This window comes from Elephantulus edwardii, unplaced genomic scaffold, assembly GCF_000299155.1.
Source record: "Elephantulus edwardii isolate Elephantulus edwardi_28Jun2011 unplaced genomic scaffold, EleEdw1.0 scaffold00012, whole genome shotgun sequence".
Classification (NCBI taxonomy): Eukaryota; Metazoa; Chordata; class Mammalia; order Macroscelidea; family Macroscelididae; genus Elephantulus; species Elephantulus edwardii.
This window is the reverse complement of record NW_006399762.1, coordinates 26,422,304-26,441,953: the sequence shown is the minus strand read 5'-3', so window position 1 is coordinate 26,441,953 and position 19,650 is coordinate 26,422,304. Positions and strand designations below refer to the sequence as shown.

The 19,650-nt window shown below is 40.0% G+C and overlaps 1 protein-coding gene across 5 annotated transcripts in view; it reads right to left on the bottom strand.

Moving 5' to 3' along the window:
* The window catches only part of LEF1 (lymphoid enhancer-binding factor 1), a 159,098-nt gene that overhangs the window by 18,402 nt on the left and 121,046 nt on the right, over positions 1 to 19,650 (bottom strand). For 3 of the 5 annotated variants that reach the window (XM_006881099.1, XM_006881098.1, XM_006881101.1), the window contains exons 5-8: positions 19,515 to 19,605; positions 15,318 to 15,440; positions 13,933 to 14,095; positions 6,660 to 6,767 (exon numbers count right to left, since the gene is read on the bottom strand). In XM_006881099.1, coding sequence (XP_006881161.1) covers positions 6,660 to 6,767; positions 13,933 to 14,095; positions 15,318 to 15,440; positions 19,515 to 19,605 — 485 coding nt within the window. Of the gene's footprint in view, positions 1 to 6,659; positions 6,768 to 13,932; positions 14,096 to 15,317; positions 15,441 to 17,716; positions 17,801 to 19,514; positions 19,606 to 19,650 lie in introns of all 5 variants that reach the window. The other 2 variants (XM_006881097.1, XM_006881100.1) reach the window with 1 other exon arrangement.

Genomic DNA, 19,650 nt, shown 5'->3' with positions numbered 1-19,650 from the left:
CCAGAGTTAAAACCTACATTTGGCAATATTCAAAATAAATGTCCCTTACTGGGAATCCCACTGAATTATTCAAAAGTTCCAAGGTATTTATGAGAACTCATGGTAAAGAGGTAGGAGATGAGATAGGACTTGAAGAAATAATTCTGAAGATGTATTTCTGGCAATTAATAACTTTTTCTAGAACAGATATACCATGGATATGCATGCCCTCTTCAATGCATTTCAATATACTCGCAGGATGAGCTAATTTTCTATTTTTGGTCATAACCAGTTTCTCTTAAAAAACAACTTAAAGTACAGCAGTACCTCATATGAATGGTAATGACCGACCCGAATGAGGATGTTGTCGTATCCCGCAGAGTCAGAACCAACTTATAGCTGACCCTCCAGCAGGTTTTCAGAGGCAGGAAATCACACAGGAAAAGACTGCTCATCTTTGTTCCTCAAAGTAGCTGCTGGATCTTTTGCTTTGGCAGCACAACTTGTTACCACTAAGCACTAGAGCTGGTGCTAGTTGACAACAAATGGCATTACCACTGTGGGTTCCAGGAAGTGCTGTGGGGTTATTCCACAGAACCTTTTTCCTCACCTTCTCCTCTGCGTCCCCTACACTTGTCTCAAGGGTCTTCTTTTCAAGACACTTCCCTAATATGCATTTTCCCCCACCCTATCAGGCAGAATGAAGGATGACTGCTTTTCATGCCCTCAAAGCCCTGAGCTGACCTGCATTAACAGAATACCTGAGAGCACTGTAACAGGCTGAGTATCCGAACAAATAACCTGACAAGTACCTGTCTCTTAGCACCTTAGCTGTAACCTGGAGCATGTCTAAGACACAGCAGGCACAAAGCAACTGTCTGTCACATGATGCTTTAAACCCCTCCTATGCTACAGGCTGTATGTAAAAACTTCCATTTTAAAAGAGCCTGTATTCGTGATGGACAAAGAGTATGGATGTATTACTATCAACTCAATAAAAAGCTAATTCATATGTTGTTATTGTTAAGTGTCACTGGGTTGTCTGTGACCTACAGCGACCCTATCTATGTACAGTAGCTCTAAACCCTGCCCTGTCCTGAGTTAGTCTCACTGATTCTGGCACACCTACCCTCATTGTTCCAATCACTGTATCAATCCACCTCATCCAGGGTCTTCCTCTCCTGCACTGTCCCTCCACCCTTCTGATCATGATGCCCTTCTCCAAGGACCAGTCCTTCCTGGCTAAGTGCCCAAAGTATTTGAGACAGAGCTTCAAAATCCTTTTATCTTTCCTACATTTAGCTAAAATGGTTAAGCTCTAACTCATGGTGTAAGCTGTTTTGCATTAATAATGGAAATATAAATTATTTAGAAGGACAGAAAAACTGACATTTTAATGAAGTAATGAAACAAGTTTCAGTTTACATTTCAGTCGAACAATATATTTACTAATTGATTTTAAGAGAAAGACAGCAAACAACTAGAAATATTAAATCAGTTGGGAGGAAATATGTTGAAAGCAACTAGAGTGCCAAATTAACCAACTAATTTGACCTTTTCATCATTTTTTAACACTGGACCACAATTTAACAGAAAGCAAGCTCTATTGGTACATTAAGTAGGCATTTGTAAGCTACATCATAATTCCTCCTGTTAACCACTAAAGAAGACCCAGATTTACTGTCTGATGAAAGAAAAACATCTTAACATTTTAAAATGCTAAGTGTGTTCTTTTTAAAAAAATATTTATTTCTAGGGGAGCTCTGGTGGCCTAGTGGCAAGAAGTTGTACTGCAATCCAGAGGTACACGGTTCAAATCCACCAGATGCTCTGCCGGAGAAGGAGGGACAATTTCCTCCTGTACCAGTCAGATCTGATTTGACGGTACATGCGCAAAAGATAATAATAAAAAAATTGTTTTTAAAAAATTTTATTTTGTTTTTGTTGTATAGTTCTTAGTGCATTTCAGAGAAAGGTGTATTTGCTACATTTCTGAAATGTTTACTGCTCTAAAACCAATATTAACAAACAGGCAATTATTAACTAATTTCAGAGAACTATCAAATTTTAAAAACTTTGACCATTTAAGGTTTGTTTTCTAACATCTGTTTGACAAAGAGCAGCAAACTGTTGCTGTGTGGCATTCTTGGGGTGTGTTGTGAACATGCTTTTTTAAAATTAAAATTGAAGAAATCATTATAAAAAAAAATCCTAGCCTCCAAGGAGAGACTTGGCTTCACCCTCTCCAAGAAAGACCTATTTGTTTTTTGGCAGTCCATGGTATGTTCAAGACTCTTCTCCAGTCCCATAACCCAGAGACATCAATTCTTCTTCTGTCATCCTTAGTCACTGTCCAGTTCTCTGATGCATAACAAGTAATTACAAAAATGATGGCCTGAATTAGGTGTACTTTAGTCTCTAGACTGACATCACTGCTTTTCAGTACTCTGGATAGGTCCCTGACAGATTTTCCCGATGCAATCTGTCATTTGATGTCCTGACTGCTGGTACTGAGTGTAGATTGTGGAGCTAAGCAAGCTGTACTTGTTAACAACCTCAATCTCTTATCCATCTATCATGGTGTTGCCTATTGGTTCAGTGGTGTGAATCTTTGTCTTCTTGGTATTGAGCTTCAATCCACATTGAAGACTACAGTCCTTGACCATCTACAGCTAGTGCTTCAGTTTCTTCTCAGTTTTAGCAAGCAAGGTTGTGTTATCTGCATAACACAGGTTGCTGATGAGTCTTCTTCCCACTCTGATACCACATTCCTCCTCATAAATTCTAGCTTCCCAAATGATCTGTTCTGCATATAGACTGAAAATGTATGGAGACAGGATGCATCCCTAACACACTTTTCCTGATTTTGAACCATTCAGTGTTTCCTTACTCTTTTCTGAAGACTGCTTCAAGTATAGGTTGCACATAAGCACGATCAAGTGTTCTTGGATTCCATTTTCCTCAAGATTAGCCACAATTTGTTGTTTTCCACACAGTCAAATGCTTTTTCATGTGACTATTTCAAAACTCATATGTAGTAAAAAAAATTAAATTGCATATAATGTGTAACAGAAATCATTAAATACTAAATTTAAAAGCTTTAATATGTAGCTAAACATACCAAAGAAAACAGATGCACTTCTGATTTATGAAAACTTCACTTAAGTTAGTTATAAAAATTTTAACACTGAAATATATGAAATAGAGCATTTATAAATTAAAGCACTGAGATGTATTTAATACAATCCCAATGTGTATCAGGATTGATTCTGGCAGTAAATGCTTTATGTCTGTTTTGTACAGCCCCTACTCCAGGCCTGTTATTATATTTTTAAGTATTTTAGTTATATAACATACACTAATAGTGTATTTTAATAATGAAATAGTTATATTTTAGCTAAATATTTAACTAAATATTTTAGTTATCAGTCGACTGACCTAAGCCTTAGTACAGTCAGGTGTCACCTAATACCCACAGTTAGTGTGTTGCAACAAGGATGTTTCATATGATCTGGATGTTGTGCAATCATGCCTAAACCAGGAGCAGCAACATTTACTTGTTCTGCATGTTGGCATTGTCTGATAAAATGTGATTTGCTTCTAATTTGGTACTTCTTCTTTCCTTTCTGCTGCTGCTATTACTAATACGGATTTTGCTGCACTGAGGAGTCAGGATGCACTTCACAGTAATATTCTCAAAAGAAAATGAAACAGAAAGTCAATGCTACAACATTCAAGAGCATGAGATTAGATGCTGCTGCCTATAAGTGAAGACCTTTATATTCAAATAATGCCTGAAAGTAAAGCACATATAATAAACCAGTAACAGAAGTGTTTGACTATTAAGGCATGTATTGGTATGGTATGGTATGGTATGGTATGGTATGGTATGGTATGGTATACGGGTACTGTACCATTGTTGCTGTTATGTGCTGTTGAGTAGCTTAAGACTCACCACAACCCTAAGCACAACAACTCTGAACCCTGTTCTATCTTGAGGCAACCTCATACACCTGGAACTATATACCTGGTGGTGCAACTGCATTGTACAGAAGAGACATGAGATGCACATATTGAACACAAGAAGCTGCTATATTCAATCTATCCAGTTCAACTCTTACATTCCATTCACTTACAGGGAAATCTTAACTGTTATAACCTTAGGGAGCTCTGGCGGCTTAGTGGTAAGAAGTTGTGCTGCTCAAACATACACTGTTAGAATCTACCAGCTGCTCCACAGGAGAAAGATGAGCAACCTCCTCCCATGTGACTTACTGCCTCTGAAAACTGGCTGGAGAGTCAGCTATGAGTCGGTTCCCGCTAGATGGTACATAACAACAACAGCATTATAAACTTAGCAGAAAGATGACCTTTCTTCCTCTTGTGTGATTTACAGTCTCCAAAAATCTAATGGAGGGTCAGCTATGGTTCTCACATGATGGCAACGACTTCATGAGTGACTACCACATTCCAGTCCCACAGGAGTACATGAGCGCAACTCACTGGCTAAATGGCATTTTTTGGCACAAAACTGGTTAATAGAGCAATTTTGATTATAAGAAACTGGCAGCAACAAAACTGGAATATTTTTCCTTAAAATTCTATGAAACAGCCCAACAGTGCTCTTACACTAGTCAAAGAGGGGAAGTTAGCCCCCTCTTCTTATGAAAACCACATTCAAAAGAGATTGGGACAGGATTAGAGAAGGCCACTTTTGAAACCTTTTAGGAAGGTGGTTGATGCTCCCATTTAAAGGGCATCTCAAAGATTCTATCTAGATAGATCAGAAGCTCAGATCAGGGGAGAAAATTCTACTGAAGCACTCTTCTCCAGAAGGCAGAGGAGAGTTAAGAAGAGGGAAATTCAGGAAGATGGACCTGTAGACCATAGAATGAGGCTGACAGGGGTCTGGACTGAAGCTTAGCCACATAAGTACAGGAAGAACTCAATTTCTCGGACTTCTCATTTCCTCATCTATAAAATGGGCTAGTATCATCTATGTAACAGGATTATGCTAAGGGTTAGAAAGTAACACATAGAACATTTAAGGCAGTTCCTAGCAGTCAGGCATGTGGTAGCTGTTATTAGAACAACAAAAACATCAACTAGGAGAGTAAACTGAACCAACTAACAACGACCAACAGCAGGGCTCTTCCATTCTTTGTTACAGTCGCATCCTATTACTCAAAATGTTGACCAATAAAGTGACTGTTTCTTCAAAGCATGCTATAGGAAACAAAGTGTGCAAACCTGCTCTAAGAATTAGGTCTAGAGATGTGTTCAAAAGGTACTGGTGTCTTGTATATGGGATATATAATCTTGTTGGACGCACTGTCTTCTCATGGCCTCTTCTGCGAATTTTAGCTACACTTTAGTTACACGTTCAATTATAAATTACACACTGACAACGGCTTCTCTTTTGTCCTTTACTGGGATGATTCCACGTACTTTAAGACTCTCCTAGCCTCCTAGTGGGTGATTCTAATACTAATTACATGTGGAACCTGAGAATGAGTTTCAAACTTTAAAACTATTTCTGACGCTTCTTCTTGTTGATTGCGGTCGAGTCGAGCACAACTCACAGTGACTCTATGAAGAGAAGACTTGAATTGAAGCCTTTATATAACTATCACCAATTCTTAAAGTTCACAGAGTTTCTGGAAGCTTAGTCAAAATTAAAATACAACAGGGTGCTCTGGTGACCTAACGGTAAGGAGTTGCACTGGCAATCCACAGGCACGTGATTCAAATTCACCAAGAGCTCCTCTTATGTGATTTACTGATTCTGAAAACTCACTAGAGGGGCAGCTATTGGTTGATTCTGACTTGAAGATATATAACAACAACAACAATAACATAATAACATACAATGAGACTCCCTAATGTATCACTTATGTTACACTTTCTCTAATATGCTTTGCTGTGTTAAGATTACAGTATGTAGTAAAACACTATCCTGTATAGTAAATGACAAATTAAAATGAAATCTTTCTTACCAACACAACTGAAAAACTTTAATATCAATTCTACAGTAACATCCCCCTCCCCCCACTTCTAATTAGCCTGTGGAAAGCACTGATTTAAATAAAGAAAAAATACTGTATGCTCAGAGAAGGATCATTTACAATTTTAAGAAAATAAAACGTAAGTTAAATGCCTAAAAACAAGAAAAAAATAGTTAATTAAGGCATTCACTAAATTAAATACTGAGTCATTAAAATGGGTATTTGCAAACATTATGCCGTAAGGTACAATAGTGATTGTTGTATATAATAAAAGAAATGTGAAAAATGTTTACTTATGGACAGACACATTTCTATTTAAGTAAAAAATTAGAACATATACATAGAAAAAAAACCAGAAGGAAATGTACAGTTATTGCTAATGTTGCCATGATACTGTAAGATTATAAACTTTTGTTTTTATCTTTTCTGCAGTGTTTTAATTTGTCATTTAACAGGTATTTTTAAAAAGTTCTGATAGCACTTAATATCCATTAAAAAGATAAAGCTGAAAGCTTTTAGAATGCAATATATCCATGAAAAACTTACTGTAGTTTCATTAACTTTCAAAAATAGTAAATAATGCCAACCCCATGTACCTCCAAATACATTTCCTTCAGAAAACAGAAGAGAAAGAAAAGGAGTCAAAGTGGAGAATGGTGGGTCTACAGAACTTACATAATTGTCTCTTGCGGACCAGCCTGGATAAAGCTGCATATGTAGCTGTCTTTCCTTCCGCGCTAATTCATAATATTTAGCCTGCTCTTCACGGGAGAGGGCATGCCACTGAAACAAAAAGGAAGGAGAAGGGGGTAAGAATCCAAAGTAAACAAAATAGCAATAGCATCATAGATTTCACATTCCCAATACAGAGAAATAAGCATTTAAAGTATGATTTCTGTCTCAATGGTGGAAGACCAAGTGCTGAAGAACTCCATATGGAATCAGGTGGCTGCGGGGAAATTCAAACTTTGGTTTCTCTGTCCCGTTCTCCAGTATCACATGAAACACATCAAAGCCAATCAAAGTATCCAGAGTAAAACGATTTCTGTCACCCATCCTTGCTCTTTTCCAATATAAATGAAAAAGAACTTTCACTGGTGAACCTCAACACCCAACTTAGCCATTGCTTCCACATTTGTAGCACATTCTGGTACAGGAGTCAAGCTACCATTTATTTATGCAAAATGTGATTAATTCCCAGATGTTTTTAAACACAGATAAAACCCTCTCTCCTCACATGGACACTCTTTCAGTCTGTCATATGAAAAGTCTGAAATCTTAAAAAGAGTAAGTCCTCATCATATGATCTCGTCTCTAGAGCAGGACTTCAAAAGTCAGCCTGTCTCCGTCTCTCCATCCTCTCTGCACACTCACACAGACACTGTCCACAGGAAGGACACTGGACACCCTCGCAGCCACACTGTAGAGCTGTGGTTCTGACCTTCCTTGCATGGAAAGAAAGAAGCACTGTCTAAGTTTATTTTGCCATCTATAGTTTGAGAAGTTTGTATCTAATCTGGATATCATAGCTGGTGATATTCTTAAAACTCCCCATGAGGCTTTTCCATCACATAAATATGCGGTAAAATAGCTTTAAAGGGCAAGATAATCATTTTGGGCTTAAGAAGCTGACATTTGCACCCTGCTTTGCACCTGAATCACGCTAGGCCCCCCAGCAAAGTATAATGAAGGCTCTCCTCTAAAACCCCAAACCCTACATCTATGAGCAGAACCATCCAGGGTGGATTTGATGGGCTTTGGGAATCCACTAGCCATGAAGCTATTGCTTAGCAAGCAGTAGCTCTAGGAGAAAGAGAAACCATGCCCACCCTGGCCACAGTCCTCCCCTCGGGGCAGCGGTGTCACCAAGGTCAGTGCCCTCAGCGTGGTAATGTATGGTGTCACTACACTCCACCCCTGTGGGACAGTGGCCTGCCTTACCCCTGCAGCTCTTTCCCACTCCCATTAGCTTAAGGTGGAGACCCTCCTCTCCATCCACAGGTGGGCTCTAAGGGCTGCATGCACACATCCTGCACACAGGAGAAAGGAGTGGTGTTTGTGGTGATAAACTGTAACACAGGATGATAGGAGGCACCAACCCTAGTGACATCACTGCCATGCCAGCCCTCTGGCCTCCACAGCCACTTCCACAGACACTGGAGTAATTCCAGGGTTACGCTTTCTGACAGGGGGCAGTGTGCAGCCCGAGTGATACCATGACCAGGGGATCCCCAAGCCAGGAGTTTCCTGGTTCCTGATCTCGCCCATCATGTCTAAGGAGTATCTCTTTCTACTTCCCTCCCAGTCAAAGCTAGCTCTTTTTCTATTCGTGGTGACCTATTAGATCTTATTACCCAATTAAAACACACACACACACAACAACAACAACAACAACAACAAAAACCCTTAAAGAACAATTTAACTCATTGCTGTTCAGTCAGAACAGATTCTTAGCTGACTCTCCACTCTGCTTCCAAAGGTGACAATCACAAAAGAGGAAGACTGTTCCATCTTTCCGCCTCTGAGCCACTGGTGGATTTGAACTACCAGAGAAGAGATGACCTCTGAGCAGCAGAGTCCATTAAGGACTATGCCTCTAGTGCTCCCTACCTTAAAGAAATTAATACATATTTAGAAGGGCTGGGAAGGAGGCTGATGAAAACACAAAATCACGTCACAGGAGAGGCTATGCCTAGGCCCTCATTAACTTCAACTCAGCCACCACCTAAAACAGGAATACCTGCCGCTCTTCTCCACTAACAGAGCAAGAACCAGAATCACCTCAAGGCAGTACTCCAGCACCTTTGCTCCACGTCCCACCCTCCACTCTGGCACAGCGTTTCCCTTGGTGCCCACAGGCAGGGTGGCAGATTCCACTTCCTGCGGAAGCCCTTATAAAGTTAGGCCTCTGGTCAGAATAGACAGTGCTTATTTTTGAATTACTTTTGGAGTGCTGACTGGAAAGTTAAAAAAGCATGACATACTCAGGACTTGGCCCTACCCTAAAGGCAAATCAGGTAATCTGCTTTTGTTAAAAGTAAAGTTCTGGGGAGTACGGCGGGAGCAAAACTGGAAACCCTGATGTTTCCTTGTACTAGCAGAGTAAGAGCAGGACAGATCAGACACACCAGGGCAAGGAGAGCCTGGGGCAGCAGCAACATAGGGCTGTGGAATTAGGAAGGGAAGATCCTCCCAAATCTCAACTAGCAGCAGCTTTTCTGAATCTGAGATCCTTAGCTAAAAATGGAGATATGCAGAAGGGAAGACAAACACTGCATACCAAAGAAAGTATTGCCCCTAACTTTCTCCGAGAAAAGTGTGATTATTAGTGTTTAGAGAGTGAGGTCTGGTGTTTAGAAAACCTCACAATAAAAGTCTTTTCATAAAAAACCAACAGAAGAGCGCTTGACATTTAAAAAATCTGCTCGTTCATTTGATAAGTAGTATCTCCCTTTAACACACTATTGGGGAGCTTTGGTGTCATCTATAGCAAGTTAGGGTCAACACACTTGCCAACTCTGAACCATGTCAATAAGCAGGAGCTTGAATTTTAGGGTTTTTGGGGGTGTGTGGTGTGGTGTGTGTATGAGTGTGTGTGTTTAAAAAAAATCCCCTACTTCTGTCAAGAAGATTGTGACTCACAGAAATCTTACAGGACAGAATAGAACTACCCCCAGGGTTTGCAAGGCTGGAATATTTATGGAAGCAGACACATACCTCCTTTCTGCACAGTACCTTACATTACTAAAATTTATCTGTAGAATTTTATATAATTTAAGACAGCTCTTTAATGTGCTGAGAGAATCGGAACTAGTAAATAAAATTTAAGTCCCAAAAGAAGTATGAAAGTTGAGTCCAGTTTCTGCACAGTCTGTTATTTTTCTAATGCAGGAAAAACCAAAATCAAACCAACAAGGTTGGCCAAAAATCCTTTATAGTTAACAAAACTAGGCAGCATGCAAACAGGGGTGGATAAGGCAAAGGGGAACAAAACCCACCCAAAAACAAAGAGGAAAAAGCAGGGTACAAATTATTTTCTTATATTTTTAATAACTGCTTTTAGTTCAATAATATGTTTATATGAGCATAATGGATTTTGACAAAGAAACTATTTCTTATTCACAAAACTAAGTCACAAACAATGCATCTGTATATAAAAATGATCCCATGGCAATTTTTTTACATTAAAAACAAACATAAACTCTAGTATAGACTTTTAAGAGATAATCTGTATACAAATTTCTGGAACATAATTGAATCAAAGCCTTTTTAAAAGAATCTCTAGCTTGCTGAAATATTAAGATTTAATTTTTTTGGAAAAAAAACCCAAAAAACGCAAACCCTTTAAATTGCATTGTCAAGCTTTCCTCAAATTGTAAGGAGAAAGATTCACTTGAGAGGAAACGTATATATTTCCAAGATAAAAAAAATCTTCAAACCTTCATTAAGTAGACTTCGTTATAGTTTAAAAAGTCTGAAAAAAGAAAAACCCAACTGACACTCACTGCTTTCACAGGGACACCAACTAATAACAACTGTGTAGGCCAGGGCAGGACAGGCCCCAAGGGTTTGCTAGTCCATAAATCTTTACGGGAGCAGGCTGCTACATCTTTCTCCCAAGGAAGATCTAGTGTGTTCAAACTGCCAACCTTTTGTTTAACAGCTGAACGTTTTAACCACTGGGCAACCAAGGCACCCTTGAAAATAAGTCTATTTTAAAATAAGAGTTGTGCTATTATTTATAGCAGGAATTTAAAAGAAAGTTTTGGCTAACTCATTATGAACGAACATTTTTCTATGTTAGATACCTAGCAGAAATAAAAGTGAAAAATAAAATGGTCCAGGATGGATTTAAGATCCACTTTTAAGAACTCTCATTATCTCAATGTAAAACTTCATGATTTTAAAGCTGGGAACTTTAAAGAACCAGCAAGAACTGCCCTGCCAGAGGGAAGTTATGAAAAGGATAGAAAATCTGATCCTAATCAAAGATCTCAGAGGCCTATAAATAGAAGCAGGTGTCCAAATCAAAGACAGAGCAAGACCCCAAATGTGAACCATCCTTGAGGACACATGCTCTGATCTGGGGATTGTTAAGGGAGCTGAGAAAGTAGCAACTGTTAAAAACGTGCCTTAAAAATAGGAAGCATACCTCCGTATCACTTACTCTCTTGGGCAGGAAAATAATTCCTGCTGGAGGGCTAGGGATCCTTTAACTAAAAAAACTCAAAATAAAACCGCTACACACTTTTTACACACTACAATCAAACATCAATGCTTCATCTGCTCTGAGTTCTTCTTTTAAAAGGTCAGAGAAAATGATCATCAGGCCTTAAGCTTTTGAGGCGGAGCTCTTCAAAGATGATGAGAATCACTCATCTGCTGTGATCTGGCTTGGGAAATCATCATAATTATTGTTATTAAGTGTTTAAGAATCCACAGGGAGATAGAGCACTGCACAGAGGACACCAAAAAGCTATAATCTACCACCACACCCTAGCCCTGAAGCCCTGGTGTCCTGCAGATTGGAAATAGCTGCCCTTTTCAGACTTTTCAACAGGAATCGATAATGCAAGGAGGTCTCTGTCCTTCATCTTTACACAGACTGGTAACCGCAGGAATATTTTCCATTAAGACCGCTCACATTCATTTGGCTTCTAACAAACACGTAAAAATCATCAACATCAGCTAAAATACGATGTTCTATGTTTCAGAAACGTTGCTGAGACCCATCTTCCTGACTAAATACTCACTGGCAAAGTTTAAGACGCCATCTGCATATGTGCAACCAAGGTGCCCCTTACAGATAAGGATGAAGAAACTTCCTATAATATACTTGAGGCATGTTGTGTGAGTGGCCAGTGCCTGGGAAAAAGACATAATGCTGGGAAAAGTAGAGGGATAGAGAAGGAGAAGAAACCCCTTAACATGCCAGACGGACACAGTGACTATACCAATGGGCTGCAAACAGGAAATCCTGAGGAAGGCACAGGATCGGGCAAGGTTCAAATCAAGTGTTCACTATGTTGCTGTTGTTTTGTACCGTCAATCAGAACCAACCCAGAGCTGATGCTCCATGGGTTTTCAGAGGGTATAAACTGCATGGGAGAAGACTGCCCATCTTTTTCTTGTAGGGGACCTGGTGGATTCAAACACCGTGTTTTGGGATTATCAGTGTAATCTGTTACCACTAGGCCATCAGAGCTTACTACAGCTGTTCACTATGAGTAGCAGTCAATTTGATTACATCTAACAACAGTAACATCTGCATATGTGAAACCTCTAGGTGACATAAGGTATTTGATGACCCCTAAAATGTTGGAGGCATCTTGAAAGAAAGACCTGGTAATGTAACCTCCAAAAGGTCAGAGCCATAAAAATTCGACAGAAAACAGTTCTAGTCTCCACACGTGGGTTTGCTATAACGGTGGGACTGCCTTGAAGCCAACTCTTGCTGACGCTGTGTACTGCTGAGTCAGAATCGAGCCTGCGGGGACTTTGCAGAGGCAGTTAGTCGCACGGGAGGAGACTGCCTATCCTCCTCCTGCAGAGCAGCTGTGGACTGCAGGGCAGCTTCCTGCCACTAGGCCACGTATATACGTGCAGAACATCAACAAATCAGGATTTCTGGATGTAAATCCACCTCCTAAACAACATGGCTCTGGAAATTCTATGAACTTTGATAAATTAAGATAGTTCTGGAAAGGCTTCAGGCCTTCTGTTCATAGGGTCGCTATGAGTCATATTCGACTCGACAGCAATCAACAACAACAATGTTAATTACAGTGAAATGAAAATTTAAACCAGAATAATTAACTTTCTTTTCTCACCTTTAGATGCCTAACTAAAACAATTTCTACTCTGAGAAATGTACCTGGAAAAATCGTCATCTACCCTTCGGGGGGGGGGGGGGAAGATTAGACAGAGAAATCCTAACGGCATCTGTGACAGAAAGTAGGAGTTCAGGAAAGGTATCTTAGGATGGGTGAAAGAACAGATGCATTTCTGTCACGGAGGGAGTGACCACCTTCATTAGCCGGGGTTAATGCAGAAGCACTGTAAAAAGTCTGCCTGCAGCTCCCTAAATGGACTGCACTGCTCTGTGGCTTCGGACTTGTTTCACTCAGGAAGAGCCCAGTGTTTCCACTGATCAACACTTATCCACCTCTCAGATCTCAGTGTAAATACGATTTTCTGAGAGGAGTCTTTACTAACTAACCCGCAAATGTAAATAATGCTCCCCATACCATTCTTTACCACAGAAACTTGTTCTCACAGCCCTTACCCTTATCACCCTTTTATGACATGCCATCCTGTGCCATAGAGTCTGAACCGATCCATTGCTGACCCTCTGGCAGGTTTTCAGAGGCAGTTAATCGCAGGAGGAGATTGCCCATCCTTCTCCTACGGAGTAGCTGGGGACTTCAAACCATATGCCTTTGGAATTGCAGCACAGTTTTCTGCCATAGGCCACCAGGGCATTTTTATGATGTATTTATTGGTAATTTTTTTTCAATTATATCAATTTTAGTCATATACTTTTTTGGTAACTCATTGTCTAAAATCTGTATTCTGCCACTAGACTTTAAGCTCTAAAAAGTCAAGGATCATACATGTTTTATTTAGCAATTACCACCAAACATCTAGTCTATAGCCTGAAACATAAAAAGGGACTCAACGAATACTTGTTTCAAGAGTGAGACTAGTAAAAACAGTGATCAAAACAATATGGCCAAGTGCAAGTTAAGTTGTGCTTACAATTCACTACATTGTGTAACCAGCATTATTAGCAGGATATCTTGTGCCCTTTGCCACTTCCTGTTGTGGCTGGTGGTGGTTATACTGATGTCTCCAAGGATCATCTGATTTGTAATTAAAATCCGTGCATATTTTAATGAAGCTGAACCACGGTTACCATAAACACTGGTATACACACACCCATACTTACCCTTCGGCCTAGAATCTGGTTGATAGCTGCACTTTCCTTTAGAGTACACTCAGCTACGACATTTGCTCTCATTTCTTTCATGTATAACATAAAAGCATTCAGAGGTTTCTTAATGTGAGGTCTTTTTGGCTCCTGCTCCTTTCTCTGTTCATGCTGAGGCTTCCTAAAAGGTGAGTGTGGTGGTGGGTGGGGGAGGGGAGAGAAGGGATAAGGAAGAGACAGGGGAAGAGAAACAGCACATGTTTACATCACCAGTTGAACTCAAACTCTCTGGACTCTACAAGACCCAGAACACAACCAACATGCTTGGCTTATTTGATGAGACATTGAGAAGCATAAAACCAGAAGCAAAAAAAAGCTCTGTTAACTCACTGACTTTTGAGTTCAGAAAGTTTACCTATATAGCTTTAGAAGCTTTCAACACAATATGGAGATGGTTGGTGTTCACAAAGATGCTCCCTGTAGGGCCTTCAAGTCAAGTTCCTTGGCCATTGAAAAACAATCTGAGCATATAGTGTAGGTGACAGTATCTCTTTTAGGTGGTCTAAGATTCTTAGCTTTCTTGGGGTCAGAGGTCCCTCTGTGAAGCTACAGAAATTTAGAACCTCTTCCCCAAACAACTACACCTTAGTTTTACATATATTTGCAAGGGTTTTACGGTCTGTCACATGCTGTCTACCCAAACTCAAGATTGAGAAGCTCCTCTATCTACTAATCTCTTCAGAGAATTTAGTCCTGCCGGGACACTCTGTGACAATCCTAGCCCACCAGGGAATCCTGGGCTCCACAGCCTTAAACTAGGGTAAGAGAGCTTCAGGAAAGAAATGTGTCAAGTGTTCCCAACAACCGGACCCAAATTAAATCCTAGTAGTCCACATACTTTGGGTATGTTGCTAGGAGAGGCTATTCCTTGGAGAGGGACATCATACTTGGCAAGGTGCAGGGACAGGGAAAGAGGAAGCCCTTGAACCAGATGGACGGACACAGTGACTGAGGCAATGGGCTCAAGTGTGTCAGAGATTGTGAGTACAGGACAGGATGGGATGGGGTTCAGATCTGTTGTTATTATTATGAGTTGTACTCGACTGGATAGCAGTAAAATGCTCAGCAGTTCAAGATTACTCAGTACCTACGCTCTGAAAGGTCTCCCACCGAGGTGAGGACCTGTGGTCATCTAAGGTCAGTGCTCCTTTCTCATCTCGTAATCTAAATCTGGGCCAGTGACAACCAAACTGCTGAAGTGTCTTGAAGGACAGAGCTTTCAAGGCATAGCTACAACTGATTTTCAACAGTGTCTCAGAGGCGGCCTAACTATGAACAAGCACACAGGATTTAAATCCTCAGCATTTTCAGGCATTTGCTGGGGAAGCCAGGTGGGAACTTACACGTGCATTAAGTCGCTGTCAGTGTGGGGGTGTTCCTGCTTGACCTGAGGCGTTACAATAGCTGGATGAGGGATGCCAGTTGTGTGGGGACCAGGAGGACCAGGAATCATGTGATGGGAAAACCTAAAAGAAAAAAAAAACAAACAATACCCACTAGTGGTTATAGTAGCAAAAGCTCAGAGGAATTTCAAAGTGACCTACTTAACTGCTTTTGGTGAAGAATGAAAACACACCTCTGTATATGTAGACATATAGATCAAACTCAGTTGATGGTTTTATTAATTTGTAATTTTTACTTTCTGTTATCAGGTAAATCGTATTTAGAATTATTTCTGGCATAGCAGATTTAATTTTTTTCATTGTAGTTGCGAAACTTGACATTTTTTTCCCCTGAGAAGGGACTAGGCCATGAAATTTTAAAAGTACAGAATTACTTTTCTTGCAAAGCAGTTTTTAAATGAGAATTTCAAGGACAGCAACCATCGAATAGATACTATTTTAATGTAATCTCTATTCATTTTCTCTTAATAAATTTTAATTGGAAGCAAAAGATATTAAAAAAATCTCTTTCCTTCATAAACAAACTTCTATATGAACCGTTTTCTCATCTCGTTGGCTTCTGCACTAATAAAATATTTTTACTGCTGTGCACTGCTAAGCCAACCCAACAACCCTTCAGGGCACAGTAGTGCTCCCAGGGCTGGGTTTCCTGCACTGTAATGTTTATAGCCGACAGCCAGGTCCTTTCCCCACCACCCTCGAGCCACTGGTGAGTTCACCTCTAGTTGGCAGCGGAGTGCTTACCCAATGCACCACCAGGGCTCCTTTAAGATGAAAGAATTGTGACAGTAAGAGAAAGGGAGAATATTTTTTTTCATTCTCTTACTTAGTTATATTTGATACCAAATGACATTCTATCTAAAAAGTAATGTTTGAGAGAAGAGATCTACAAATTTTATGAAAAACTGATAACAGAAACGAAGGGAAAGATTTAACCATAAAAGAAAGGAGACACTTGTCTAAAACTACACACATAAAGATACTTTTCCCCAAGTTATGTCTAAGGAACATGAAAAAAAATCTTAAACCATCCACCACCAGCCAACACAAAGGAGAGAAACTGCCATGCAAGAAAAATAAAATAAATAAGACAGTACTTTCAACAAGCAAGCGCTCTGGGTGAATTTGGATATGCAGTGATTGTGATTTTTTTTTGTTTGTTTGCTTCATACTATTTTAAAGAAAACATTTAATTCAATGACATTCTTGGTCTTTCATCACAGCCTACTCCTTCATCTGAGGAGGAGAGAAGAGACTTGCATATGAATTATTGTAGGAAATATTTTAAACAAGAAAGCATGTTAACAATGCAAATTATCTGATCAAATAACAAAAGTTCTGTTAAGTATATAGTTTTCAAAAACATCAGATGTTGATCAATACGCCTGGGAGAAACACCAGATAGTTTTTAAAATATTAAAAGTTAAATGTAAAACTGCATTTGGGGGTGATAGCTATTAATTTTACCACACCCTCAACAGTTCACAAAACAAATGCCTTTTTAAAAATGCTGTATAAAAATGTGTAAACTAACAGAAGCAGTGTTTATATCTATATACCAAAATTCATAGCCAGTTAATGATCCAACAGCTTGCCTTCCAGCACAGTAACGCTAGCTCCCTGGAGAACACACTGAACACACAGACGCTACACCACACGTGTGTACGTCAAGCACAGGGCACAGAAGCCATCCTGTCCAGAAGCAAAGCATTACACAGAGCAGCTCGAGGGTGGCGTGATAGGCCTCCGAGAGCTTGGCTTGCACTGCCGTGTCCACTCAGGGCCTGAGTCGCACACTAGGGCCCACAGATCTGCCGGCCTGGACAGCGTGTGAGCACTCCTTGTTCACTTTCGGTACACCTGGTGCAGAGAAAGCTCTGGATTACCTGGGCGTTTCCAGCCACCTTCACATTACACAGATCAATACCACTTTCTTCAAAGGAAGCAAATTCTAGACCTCAGACCAAACCCACACTTAGCTCCCCACTTGTAGTTTGCCCCTTTCCTAGTTTGTTTTGCATTAAACAAGCTCTTCTTAAAATGCTCACTTTGGGGTCCATTTTCACATTCCACAGTCACATGGCAATAGATGCTTTTGGAGGCAATGTTTGCCAGTGTGAGTCAAGCTCGGCAGTGGGCATGGCTGGTCCTGAGAGGCACAGCTTTGGGCTCTGCCCCCAGGAACCTCGGAGACCCCTAGTGTGCGAGCCAGGCACACTGCACAGACAGGCATGAGGCTGAGGGATGCACCCTCCTAGCCGAGGCAAGCAGAGGCACACAAGATGCAAGCGCGACAAGAGCAACTTGTCCTCCAGGGCCCCGTTTCCACCTCCACCTACCTGGACATGGAAGTGTCGACTGACAGTGAGGATGGGTAGGGTTGCCTGAATCCACCCGTGATGGGATAAACAGGCTGACCTTGCCTGAGGTCACAGAAGAGAGGAACCCATCAATGACAACACACCACTTACCAACCCGCAATAAGAGTCTGATGTGGGGGAGAAAAGGGGGGTATTCAAATATAATCTGTGGGCCTGACAGCAAGCACAGATTTTCTTCAACTGTATAGTCACTGCTCTCCTCCATTATCCTCAACCCAATCAACACATCATTTGCTTTGAAGAAAGCCCCCTCCCTCAACTTCTAAGGCAAACTAATCCCTGGATTATTTGCTTTTTTTTTTTCTTTCCCTTCCCCTCTCTCAATCCCATTTATGCCTAGGACAATACTTTGAACAATGTAGGAACTTTATAACTCAAATAAAGAGACTCTGATAATGGTGACATATTATCCTTAGAGAAGCAGCCCAATGAATTCTTTATTAAAATCTCAGAGAATTTCAGGGAAGAAAGAAAAAAGTGAATATTAAAATAATAAACATTTAAAAAACATTGCACCTCATCATTTCAGAGGCAAGAAGAGAACAACTCATTGAAATTCTTTTCTTTCCCCTCTGAGAGTCCCGTCTTCTCTCTGTTCTTTCCACACCTCACATGGTTTCTTTACTCTTTTATTTTCTGCTGCCATTGATTTAGCACAGAATCAGCCTCTAAGTAGCTAAACTGAGGCAAAATAATTAACTTGGGTTTTAAAGTATATGCATGAACAATTAGATTAAAACAAAACTATTGACTGTGAAATTAGTGCTAGAGGGAGGGAGGGAGGAAAGGTGAGGAAAGACAGACACACGGAAAGAAAGAAATTTGAATTTCTGTGAGTAGAAAGTAGCTGAAGTTGTAGTGTAAGGATATAAAAGTTTAGGAGGTCTGGGAAAGGATAGGGGCAGCGGGATGAAAGAATAAGATGCCAAAAGGAGGGAAAAAAACGTTAGCCACACTGGAAGCACTGTTTTCCATAAATCCATGAGAGAAGAGGTGGGGGAAAGAGTACTGAAGAAGGGGTGGGAGGAAACAGAGGGAAAGTTGTGTGCATGTAATAATAAAAATAAGCCATTACATATAAAACTAGGATTTTTCCCTCAAATTATCCTTTATTTTAGAACTTTTAAGAAATTAATGCAGCTGTAAGAACTTTTTGTAAAAAAACAGACAAAAGAAATTAATAATAAAAAATCCAAATAAATTTGAGCTTTGACTAAAAGAACACCCAAACATCAGTTCAGTTTCTTACTCTTCTGAACTCAAACCGGATACCACTGTCTTTAACTCCCAAAGATGCTTTGAATTTATCTTTAGTTTCTTGTTTGTCATTTCCTGTACTTGCCTACTTATAAGAAAAGGTGAATATTCAGTCTGCCTTCATTTATGCTCTAGAACTATAAACTATTCATAAAAAAATATCCTAGGAAAAGTAAAACCACACTGAGTTCTAACTTTGTTCAGGCAAAGCAAATGCCCAAAGCCACAAATTGAATCCATAAAACTATAAGCTTCAAAGCAAATTCTACATAGTCATTTTCTACACATATTAGCAAACGGATTCAATCCATTTCAAAGTCCATATAATTTTTTTAATCTTTTAAATTGAAATGAAATAAAGTTAGCACCTTGCTTGCTGATGTAAAATTTCTCCAACTCTACACCAAGTGTTACTATTTCTAAAGCTAATTTCCATGAATGAATGGAAAATAGAAGATGTGTTTGAACGCCTGGCTCAAAGTTCTAGGGAGTATCTTACCAGCCGAGAGGTGGAGTGAGCTGTCCGACGCCGCCTGGAGACAGGGGGTAGAAGGTGGGGATATCTGGAGCAGGAGGATGTCTGGACATGCCTAGAGGAGAAAAAAAGAAACAAAAAATCCAGCAGGGTATATATA